The sequence below is a fragment of the Sus scrofa genome, chromosome 12 (genome assembly GCF_000003025.6).
Source record: "Sus scrofa isolate TJ Tabasco breed Duroc chromosome 12, Sscrofa11.1, whole genome shotgun sequence".
NCBI classification, from domain to species: Eukaryota; Metazoa; Chordata; class Mammalia; order Artiodactyla; family Suidae; genus Sus; species Sus scrofa.
This window is the reverse complement of record NC_010454.4, coordinates 39,887,272-39,899,390: the sequence shown is the minus strand read 5'-3', so window position 1 is coordinate 39,899,390 and position 12,119 is coordinate 39,887,272. Positions and strand designations below refer to the sequence as shown.

General features: G+C 40.6%; 1 protein-coding gene across 4 annotated transcripts in view; it reads left to right on the top strand.

Annotated features, from left to right (window-relative positions):
• The window catches only part of AP2B1 (adaptor-related protein complex 2, beta 1 subunit), a 137,697-nt gene that overhangs the window by 41,411 nt on the left and 84,167 nt on the right, over positions 1-12,119 (top strand). For all 4 annotated transcript variants that reach the window (XM_021066144.1, XM_021066143.1, XM_021066145.1 and 1 more), the window contains 2 exon segments: positions 9,348-9,538; positions 11,869-12,090. In XM_021066144.1, coding sequence (XP_020921803.1) covers positions 9,348-9,538; positions 11,869-12,090 — 413 coding nt within the window.

The window sequence follows — 12,119 nt, the reverse complement described above, 5'->3', positions numbered from 1 at the left end:
GCAATGTGCACCACAGCTCATGTCAATGCCAGATCCTTAACCCGCTGAGCTAGGCCAGGGGTTGAACCTGCGTCTTCATGGATGCTAGTCAGATTCATTAACTGCAGAGCTACGAACCGGGAACTCCTTTTGCTACAGTATCAACTTAAAAGGTTCTGATCCCTTTGATATATGTACGAATTCATACAGTAAAGTCTTTTCTGAGAGAATTAGGACTAATTTTTTTTTTCTTTTTTTTAACGGCCGTATCTGCAGCATCTGGAAGTTCCCCGGGGCAGGGGTCAAATCAGAGCTGCAGCTGAGGCCTGTGCTACAGCCATGTCAACACCAGATCTGAGCTGCATCTGTGACCTATGCTGCAGCTGCCATGATGCCAGATCCTTAACCCACTGAGCTGGGCTGGTGATCAAACCTGTGTCCCAGCACTCCTGAAACTGCCGATCCTATAGTACCATGGTGGGAACTCCTAAATTTATTTTCAGATGAAAGTTTTCTTAGTCCATTAATTTGAAAATAAACCTGTTTTCAGAAAGAGGAAGCACTTTGGAGGGATAAGAAAATAGCTCCCATGGTTCTTTACAAATGTCAGAATTTTGAATATTCTGTCTCACTAAATTTATATTTGTAAGAAAGATACACTTTTGAATGATAGTGACTATTCTCTAGCTTTTTGCCCATACAGTAGGATTTTCTCTCCTCACTATAGTTTTTCTTTGTCTCAGAGGTGTTTTGAGGTATCCAACTTGAGTTCATGTTTACAGTAGAATCTGCCACTCCAGAGACTGTCTTGACAGCCCCACCAGATGTTCTTTGCGTTTCGTTTGTGAGCTCAAGTCTCCTAAGTCCTTTGGCTCAGGGCCTTTGCCCCTTTGATCTTGTCTCCTGAGCCTTCTCAGTTCTGCTGCCGTCACTCTTTGAGAACTGCCCCTGGGAGTACTCCTGTTCCATTGCTGTGCCCTCTCTGCCAAAGCACAAACTACTGAATTAGTAAAAACAAACAAAAAATTCTTTTGTTGGTTTTTCTGCACAAGCAGCATGCTCTCAGAACTTGGCCCAATACAACTTTTAGCAAATGTTCCAGTTAAAATACCAGCTTATTCTAATTGGAATGTATTCTGGAAAGCTGTTTTATGAAAAATAACATTTTTCTTAGAAAAAGTGTGTTTTAACCCTGTGCTATCCAGCATGTAGAAGCCACACAAGATGATGGCGGTGGTTTTCAACTGGGGATGGTTTTGCTTCCCAGAGGACATTTGACAGTGTCAGGAGACACTTTGGGTTGTCACATCTGATGGGAAGGATGCTACTGACATCTTGTAGATGTCACAGGTAGAGTTCACAGGTATTTGAAACATTCTGCAAAGCACAGGGAGCCCCCTCCAGGAAAGAATTTTTCCCTCCCAAAACATCAGTAGTGCTAGGGTTGTGAACATTTGAATTATGGGAATAGCATGTAGCCTTTAGGGCCAGAGTGACTGCTGTTTAGAGTCCTGGCTTGGCTGCTTCCTAGAAAGGTGGCCTTGAACAAGTTATTTAAAATGAGCTTCAGTTTCCTTATATGTAAAAAATAGAAGTAGTAATGCCTGTTTTACTGGATTATTTTGAACATGAAGGAATAACTTTTTAAAAATTTAGATAATGTCTGAGATATAATAAATTCTTAATAAACCTCAGCTATCCTTGGGCAACAGACCTAACATGACATACTTTCCATTGTTGTCATTTTTTATGTAGGCTTTAGAAGGTTGTGTTTTGGCTTGTTGTCAGTTTGTGATGCTAAATACTAAAAAATGAAATATCTCTGATAATTTAAAAAATTTGCGAAGGATTTTTGTCAGGATATATTTGTTGTCCTTGTGGGCTGTGTTAAGTTGTCTACCAAAGACCTCATTTAATTTAGTACTTTAGTTATACGACTTCTGTTATCCCTAAACATATATTAATAAATAAGAGAGTTAGAAAAAGTAAAATATTACACAGAAGTGAAATTAGAAATGTGTAATGCTCTTCATGCCAACTGTCTGTAAAGGAGTTTCAGAGCTGGTAGAATTTTAGGCATGTGTGAGAATGTCTGTATGTGGTAGACAGTGGGTAAGAGCGAGAGGGGGTGGTAACCTGTTCAGTCTGTCTGAATTCCCCATGTAAGTGATGTTCTGTTTGGTACTTGAAGGTGGTCCACTATTAGTTTCTGCAGGATTGGAGTATTAAGTGAAATCATTGGAGGCTGCTTTGTTATTAGGGCAGCTGCCTAATAAGTTATAGAGGAAGCAAATAATTTTTGTTTTCCCTTATAATAAACTTGGCAGAAATTTTTTTTTCTTTTTTTTGTCATTTGAGGGCCGGACCCGTGGCATATGCAGGTTCTCAGGCTAGGGGTCGAATCGGAGCTGTAGCCGCCGGCCTACCCCAGAGCCACAGCAACGCGGGATCCTTAACCCACTGAGCAAGGCCAGGGATTGAACTCACAACTTCATGGTTCCCAGTCAGATCCGTTAACCACTGAGCCACCACAGGAACTCCGCAGAAATCTTTTTATATGTATTCTCACTTTAGAAATTTTAATCATTATCAGTTTTTATTTTATCAGTTAATACTAACTTAGGGTTTGTTTTTTGTTTGTTTATTTCTTTTTAGGGTCACACCTGTGGCATATAGAAGTTCCCAGGCTAGGGGATGAATTGGACCTGCAGCCGCCGGCCTATGCCAGAGCCACATGCCAGAGTCGCAGCAACACGGGATCTTGAGCCACGTCTGCAACCTACACCACAGCTCACAGCAACACCGGATCCTCAACCCACTGAGCGAGGTCAAGGATCGAACCCTCAACCTCATGGTTCCCAGTTGGATTCGTTAACCACTGAGCCACAACGGGAACTCTCTCTTTTATTTTTTTAAATTAAAAAAATTTTTTGACTGCACTAGCAGCACGTGGAAATTCCGTAGCCAGAGGTTGAACCTGTGCCCCAGCAACAAGGCTGGATCCTTAGCCTGCTATGCCATAGAATTCCTCTTAATGTCCTTCTTCAAATAATCTCAAGGCTCTAATTTGCCAGGGGATTACTTATACTCACAAGGAAGATACTAAGCAGTGTGATAATACATTTTTTGTTTATGTTGTCCTTTGTTTTTCTGTAATTTTAGGGTTTGTTGGCCAAGTAACTCTTTGATTCTTAGGCGTGCCTTTTGACTATTTGTAGATATTTACTTGTAGTATTTTGGCTTTGAGAATATTTATATTTGATCAGAATACATCTTAAGCCACTTAAGTAAGTAAGGAGTTTTATTGAGTCTTTAAGTTTTAAATATTATATTTTACCATGTATTCAGACTTTCTTGGCATAATGGAAATGTGTTGATTCTGTTAGGTAATTGTGCAGAGCTTTCTCATAGTGGGGAAGAGATGGGGAAACACGGAACATTGTAGCATGTAATACAGTCAGCGTATTATTAGTTGGCATTCTGGGCAGTGTCTTGGATTAAAGCATAAGCCCTAAGTTTTACTTTTTTGAGGAGGAAAATTAACTGGTACCAAATAGTCATTGTATTCTTAAGGAGATGATAATAACTGAAACATGCTGAGAATAAATGCCCTGTACTTTATCGAGTCGCTTGGGGCAACTCTATACAGGAGAAAGTGACTGTTGCTGACTTTCAGGAAGATGAAAGTCTGCACCTCACCTGTGTATTTATTATAATAGTTTTGGTCAGTTATTCTACTGCTTTCAATTTATTCAGTTCTTCAGGAGCAGCAGCCAAAATAATTGTAGGCTGAACAGGAAAACTGAAGCATTTTTCAGAGTGTGTAACCTGGAAGGTCATTACTAGAAATGAATGTCTTCTAAGTAGTAATTTAGTTAATAGGAGGTCAGTGTACTGGAGAGTGCTGTCTGTCTTGGGTTCTGAGGCTCTAAAAGTGAATGAAATTAGAGAAATCATTCAAAGGGGAAATGTTTGAGAAATTTCTCATAAAGGAGCTTCTGTCTGTGATCCTCCACTCCCAGTGTATATCTAGATTTCCTTCTAGAGCTCTTTTTTTTTTTTTTTTTAATGGAGTCATTTTATTCTAACCATACCCACTGCTCCAGCTTGCTCCTTTTTAAGAAAAAAAAAAAAATGAGGTCAAATTTATGTCCTCAGAATTGCTGCATATAAGATAGAGGTAGCTGGTAATTCATATTTTATTGGTAGATAGTAAATCTTACTTCTTCAAGTGCTGCTAGGATGTGATTTCAGAAATATGTATATTAAGAGAATACATTTTTCTATTTGTATAAATCTACTAACCCCAAACTCCAAATTCATCCCACTGCCCCCCAGCCCCGATAACCACAAGTCTGTTCTCTGTGTCTGTTTCTGTTTTATAGATAGGTTCATTTGTGTCGTATTTTAGATTCCTCCTATGAGATATCATAAGGAATTTGTTTTTCTGTTTCTGACTTACTTCGCTTAAAAATCTCTAGTTGCTTCTTTGTTGTTGCAAATGTCATTCTTTTGTTCTTTTTATGGCTGAGAGTAGTATTCCATTGTCTATATGTACCACATCTTCTTAATCCATTCATCTGTCCATAGACATTTAGGTTGTTCTCATTCCTTGGCTATTGTGAATCAAGCACTTTTTTCTTTGTGGCCGTAATGGCCAAGCAAGTCACTGAATTTTTCTAACCCTGTTTATACATTTTATTTTATTTTTTATTTTTTATTTTTTATTTTTTTGTCTTTTTGTCATTTCTAGGACCACTCCCTTGGCATATGGAGGTTCCCAGGCTAGGGGTCCAATCGGAGCTGTAGCCTCCGGCCTACGCCAGAGCCACAGCAACGAGGGATCCGAGCCGCATCTGCAACCTACACCACAGCTCACGGCAACGCCGGATCGTTAACCCACTGAGCAAGGGCAGGGACCGAACCCGCAACCTCATGGTTCCTAGTTGGATTCGTTAACCACTGCGCCACGACGGGAACTCCTGTTTATACATTTTAAAAGCCTGTTTCCATATCTATAATAGGTGGCTTTTGAAAGCAGCTGTCTTAGAGTTGCTATGAGGATAAATGGCCTAGTAAGTGTTCGGTAGATTTTAGCTATTACTGTCTTTTAGCTCTTTGTCCAGCTCTATTAGGTATAGACTTTTAGGTATATACTTTTTATACAAAAAGTAAAACGCAAACTGCTTACCTTAAAAAACATTAACTGGACTCCAAGGGTCCATAAGGAACTATCAAATTGAAGGGAAGTCTGTGTTTACAGCAGAGAAAGATGTGTCTAGGACTGAATGTGATTTTATTTATACACACACTTTCGTATATATGTGTTTATGTTTAGTATCTGTATCTATAAAGTACACTTATGACATTAGGTCTGTGGGGTAGTGGGATGGGCAGGAGGAATGTTTAGCTGCAGCGTACCCCAAAACAGAATTTACCATGATTGGGAGGCAAGGTGAATTTTAAAAAAATTTTTTTGATGCTATGTTTATGTTCCTTTGTAGCCTGGATGCCAGCTTTTTGTAAATCAACTCCTGTGGCGAGAAAACTCAATTAAACACTGTTTATAAATCCATTTTTATAAAGCAGAACTTCTTTTAGAAACCTCTTTCTAAAGGATCTCTGATTTTTCTGAGATGGTAGTTGAAAGGCCATTGTTCTCTTCATGGCAGTGTTTCCTAAGAGAACTGCCAATTTTCTAGGGGGGAAAATGTAACACGTTACTCTTTTTTTTTTTTTTTTTTTGTCTTTTTGCCTTTTCTTGAGCCACTCCTGTGCATATGAAGGTTCCCAGGCTAGGGGTCTAATTGGAGCTGTAGCCACCGGCCCACACCAGAGCTCAGCAGCGTGGGATCCGAGCTGCATCGGTGACCCACACCAGAGCTCACAGCAACGCCGGATTCTGAACCCACTGAGCAAGGCCAGGGATCGAACCCGCAACCTCATGGTTCCTAGTCGGATTTGTTAACCACTGCGCCACGACAGAAACTCCACACGTTACTCTTAATTCAAATTCAAAGTGCTGGTTCAAGTGAAAGAGATAACTTTTTTTTTTTTGGTCTTTTTTTGTATTTTTAGGGCCACACCTGTGGCATATGGAGGTTCCCAGGCCAGGGGTCCAATCAGAGGTGCAGCCACCGGCCTACACCAAAGCCACACCAACTCAGTCAGGATCCAAGCTGCATCTGTGACCTACCCCATAGCTCCTGGCAATGCTGCATCCTTAACCCACTGAGTGAGGCCAGGGATCGAACCCAGGGTTCCTAGTCAGATTTGTTAACCACCGGGCCACGATGGGAACTCCGTAACCTTTGTAAATCAGGGCAGCTACTGCAAGCGTCAGATTTTTTTCTTTTGTGATAGCGAATTAATGTTTGGAGAAGGATCTCTGGGAAGAGCAAATAAATCATGTTTCAATTTGTTATTTTTAAAGTTTGTTAAAAAAAACCAGGTAATATATGTACTGTGTTCTATACAAAATTCCAAAGAAACACAGAGTATAGACACTGACAAGTGTCAGAGTTGTCCTGTATGCATACCCTGGCCACCCAGCTGCTGTTTTGAAGTCAGCCTTTGTCTCCTTGAGATTCAGTGTGACAGGCTCATTTTAAGTTTCTGTTAAAGTATGAGAGAAGTGTGGCTCACTGACCAGGAGAGCACTTAGCAGCTCTTTATGGGGCCTACCTCAGTGTTTCTGAAAGCTTAGCAGTCTGCATGTGAAGATTAGGAGGTGAAAGCAGGAACGTAGAATAGAAGAAATTTTAGAGGAACAGCAGAGTTCTGTTATTGGGGACTCATCTCCTCTGGTCAGTCATTGGCTCACTGACCCTTTGGCAGTGATCCATTTTCTCCGTGCTTACTTTTCTAAACATAACCTATAATCTGATCTGTCTGGATCTTTTAATTAGGTTTACTTTTCTCTATTTTCTGTTTTAAAGTGATAATAAATGAAAACTGCCTATTTTACCACCAGAACACAGACTTCATTAGCTGCATTATATGCTTGATTTTATTTCCAGTTGCCTATGACGATAGCAGGAATTCTAATTGTTCATTCTAACATCTGATCCTGTTCTCTTTCTTCTCCATTGCTTTTTTTAATTCCCCAACTCTCACCTTTTCTTTTACATTTCCTGTTAACAGACCTTATATTTCACTCCCCCCCGCCCCCGCCACTGGCAGCATATGGAAGTTTCCAGGACAAGAATTGAATCCAGGCTGTAGCTGGGACCTATGCTGCAGAAGCAGCAACTCTGGATCCTTAACCCACTGTGCTGGGCCAGGGGTTGGGAACCCTCCCCCCCCCAGCAGTGGTCTGAGCCAGTGCAGAGACAATGCTGGATCCTTTCAGTGCCACAGTGGGAATTCCTTTTTTTTTTTTTTTTAAACATTAAAAGAATTTGACTGGCATAAATGGATAAGTTGTGATAGAACATTTGTTTTGGACCAGATAATAACCATGATTGGTCATGTGTTGCCAGCAAGAGAAAAAAAATAGACCTGGTCTTCCAGTGTGACATTTTGATCCTTTATCCTGTAATCCAGCCTATTAAGCGCATTGTATTTGGGAAATACAGTATCTTTTCCCTGCATGTAAAGCACTGAGATGATGGAGGGGATTATTATTTCACTCTTCATGCCTTTAAATTTTCGCTAAAGTGAAACAAAGGCAAACAAGAATTAACTCAGAAAAGAACTTCATGCATGTTACCATGTGGTAGGTGGACTAGATAACCCTTCTTGATTGATCTAATATCAGTAAAATATGATACCCCAAATTTATTGTTTGTTAGACTTTTTGATGATGGCCATTCTAGCTGCTGTAAGGTGGTACCTCATAGTAGTGTTGATTTGCGTTTCTTTAATAATTAGTGATGTTGAGCATCTTTTCATGTGTGTTTTGTGGAATCTGAAAAAAAGGATACAGATGAACTTATTTGCAGAACAGAAGCAGACTCACAGACTTTGAAAAACTTAACAGTTAGCAAAGGGGACAGGTAGGGTGAGTGGGAGGGATGGACTGGGGCTTCAGGACTGGCGTATGAACACTGAGGTATATGGAATGATTGGCCAATGGGGACCTACTGTATAGCACAAAGCTGTACAGGCTGCTGCAGTCAGATTCTTAACCCACTGCACCAACAGCAGCAACTCCAGTAGCAGTTTTTCATTTATCATACAGCCTAACATAAGGATGCCTTTGAGATGCCATTGAATCTAAGATGCACTGTTGTTTCCTGTATTACCTAGAAAGAAAAATACTTCCTATTAAACTGACATGCCATTGACTGTAAAATATATCTCAACTTCAGAGGTATTAATGAGAAAAACTATGCAACTTAAGTCTTGATGAATTATGGTAATATTACCACCTTAGGTTTGCACGAGGCATTGTAGAAAGCACTTACACCCTGGTCATCTGATTTTATACTCAAACTAAAGATAATCTGTGAGGTGAATTAAATTATTCCCAGTTTTCCAGATGAGGTAACTGAATTTCACAGTGTTCTCAAAACAGCATGTTACAGTGAATGTTCAAGCTCACATTTTCTTACTCTAAGACTTATGATATGCTTGCCTGTATCACCTCTTCATCCAACAGCGAAGCACCCCATACACCTAAAAAATTATTTGGCCTAATGTGCATGTTTCATATATTTAAACTTCACTGCTTTTATAGCTGTTCATATATCTTCATTCTGTTGATAGTTTTGAGTACTATTAAAATTGGTACTATATTGGGAGATCCCTTGTAGAGCTGGTTAAAGACCTGGCATTGTCATTGCAGTGACTTGGATTGCTGCTGTGGCTTGAGTTCGTTCCCTAGCTTGGGAACTTCTACATGCCACAGGCACAGCCAGAAAAATTACTGATATTTTAATAGTAAATGAATGACTCTCAGTATGTGAATTGTTTTAATTCTGGATTACCTGACCACTGGGAAGCTATGTGTGCCACAATTGGTGGTTTAATATATATTTGATTTTTTTTTTTTTTTTTTGGTCTTTTTGTGTTTTTCTTGAGCCGATCCCGTGGCATATGGAGGTTCCCAGGCTAGGGGTCAAATCGGAGCTATAGCCACCAGCCTACGCCAGAGCCACGGCAGTGCCGGATCCTTTAACCCACTGAGCAAGGGCAGGGATCAAACCCACAACCTCATGGTTCCTAGTCGGATTCGTTAACCACTGCGCCACCACGGGAACTCCTGGTTTAATATATATTTGAAAGCAGTTTGTTTCTTACTGACTAGGGAAAATATTCAGGAATGGTTATGAGTTGAGATCTGTGAAGTGATCCAGAGAAGATTAAGTATTTGTCCATAGTTGTACTGTTCTTGGTAAGTCAAGGTCATTTCTCCTTCTTTCCAGGTGGTGGCTAATGCTGTAGCAGCATTATCTGAAATCAGTGAATCTCACCCAAACAGCAACTTACTTGATCTGAATCCACAGAACATCAATAAGCTCCTTACAGCCCTGAATGAATGCACTGAATGGGGCCAGATTTTCATCCTGGACTGCCTGTCTAATTACAACCCTAAAGATGACCGGGAGGCACAGAGGTCAGTCTGTTTTGCCATATAGAATCTGGGTGTCTTGTCTGGTTTGTTAAGTTCTAGTGTCTATATTAGAATAAGTGTCTGTTATGTTGAGAAAATCAGTGGCTTGTGGGATAGGTAATTGTTTTCTCACTGTATTTAGGAATATTTTAGGTGGTGGGGTAAACCATGCACAAATAGCTCTTCCTAAGAGGAGATGGGTATTTTTCTCTCTTTTTTTCTGAATAGTACAGTTACAACCCTCTGCTAAAACCTCCCTCATCATGGTCTCATATCTCTCATATAGCAATTCCTAGCCATTTGGCAAACAAAGGATACTGAGTATCTCATTGGAATGACAAAATTTTCATTCTTTTAGGTTCGTAGTAAGTGACTTGATACCAGTTACTGAGCTGATCTATACCTATAATTTAGTACTAGAGAAACTGTTGGAGCCAGCAATATATGATGTCTTGTGTTAGATAGAAGAATCATGACAGTGTGAAGATTTGGAAGGCACACCTGGATTGTTCTGCTCAGCCCTTTACTGCATTTGTGTTGCAGATTGTCTTTGACTATCACATATTGACTCCCAAATTTCATCTACCCACGCACACATTTTAGTTCAGAGAATTGGAATTATCAGCTATTATCGAGCATTTTGTGTATAGAGGCACTGTACTAGGCAAACTACTTCTAAAAAATTGTTGACTCTTCATTAAAGTTGACTTTTTTTTTTTAAGGGCTTCACCTGAAGCATATAGAAATTCCCAGCTCATGAACACGCCAGATCCTTAACCCACTGAGTGAGGCCAGGGACCCAGCTCACGTCCTCATGGATACTAGTTGAATTCGTTACCCCTGAGCCAGAACGGGAACTCCTAAAGTTGACCTATTTTAATTGTGGTAGATAAGAATCCTTCCTTGCCTGGATAATGCAAGCGCTCTTCACTTGTCTAGGAAATTGTTCCCTCTGGTTTTAACCAGGGCTCACCTGAAAGTTTCTTTCCATCATTGGAAGTATATATATCTTCTGGAACAACTTTACATACACTTTTATTTTCTCTTGATTATTGACATCTCACCCTTCTTCATAAACTCGGGAAATAACTATTGAGCCCATGCTGTTTACCAGGCTCTGAGGATATAGCACTGTGTAGACAAAAATCATAGCTCTCAGGGAACTCTTATTCTGAAGGACAGGGTAGAAGTATATGTAATATGTGTACATTAGTACAACATAAAATATGTCAGATAAAAGTAAGTGCTAACAAGAAAGACACAGTAGAAGTTCCCATCATGGTGAATCTGACTGGAAGCCATGAGGTTGCGGGTTTGATCCCTGGCCTCGCTCAGTGGATTAAGGATCTGGTGTTGCTGTGGCTGTGGTGTAGGCTGGCAACGTAGCTCCAATTAGACCCTAGCCTGGTAGCCTCCATATGCTGCAGGTTCAGCTCTGAAAACAAAAAAACGAAAGAGAGACACGGTAAGGAAGAGAGATAAGAAATACGGAGTGGTCAGGGAAAGCCTCTTGGAGGAAGTGACATTTGTATAAAGACCTGAAGGAGGTCAGGGAGTCAGCGCAGTAGACATATTGGAGGAAGGGAGGGAAACACAGCTTACTTGTCTTGAATCTTTAACTGAATACAGCCACTCATGTTGCCTCAGAGCTATCAAAATTGATGTAATTTCTGAAGAACCCTCAGTGGATAATGAAGTGTTCTAGATTTTATGAGGCATTTACATGTAGATGTTAAGGGGTTGGAGAGAGGACGTGGTCGAGAGAATATTGCAATGTTAAAAACAAACAAACAGAAACCCTTTCTGAGATGCCCTTATTTTCCTGAAGGCAAGAGGTTGTATAGTTTTCCCCATCAGCCCATCTCCTCCTGAATCTTACAATGAAACTTCAGCCACAGTTGGTTAATACTTCTCACTGTGAAGTCACTCTCAGAATGCTTAATTTGACTTTCTGTAGGTTGAGGAGAAATGGGCTGGGAGGCAGGGAGCCCTTACATAATGTGGGGAGACAGAGAGGACTATGAAACAGGAAGGTAAATGGTGTGAGCTTCCAAGTGTTTTGGGTAGTGGCTAGTTCGCCTCCAGTTTGAACATCCCTGGTTGCTGGTTTCCTAAAGTCTTCTGATGTCCCCGCTCTGCCTGTAGTTTGCTGGGAATGAGGCTTCTGCAATGTTGGATCCCAAATTTACCTACGCATGAAGTTTTGAATGTTCTAACTGATTCTCTAATTTCTTGACACTTGGGCCTTGGGACCTCTGACAGCATTACCTTAAAGACTGGATTGAGCAAAGAAATTATAATTCAAGATACTAACTTTTGTTTTCTGCCCTCAGCATCTGTGAGCGGGTAACTCCCCGGCTATCTCATGCCAACTCAGCCGTGGTGCTTTCAGCGGTAAAAGTCCTAATGAAATTTCTTGAGTTGTTACCCAATGACTCTGACTACTACAATATGCTGCTGAAGAAGTTGGCCCCTCCACTTGTCACTTTGCTGTCTGGGGAGCCAGAGGTGCAGTACGTTGCCCTGAGGAACATCAACCTAATTGTCCAAAAAAGGTTGGGAAAAAAATGAAGTGGTGGTGGTG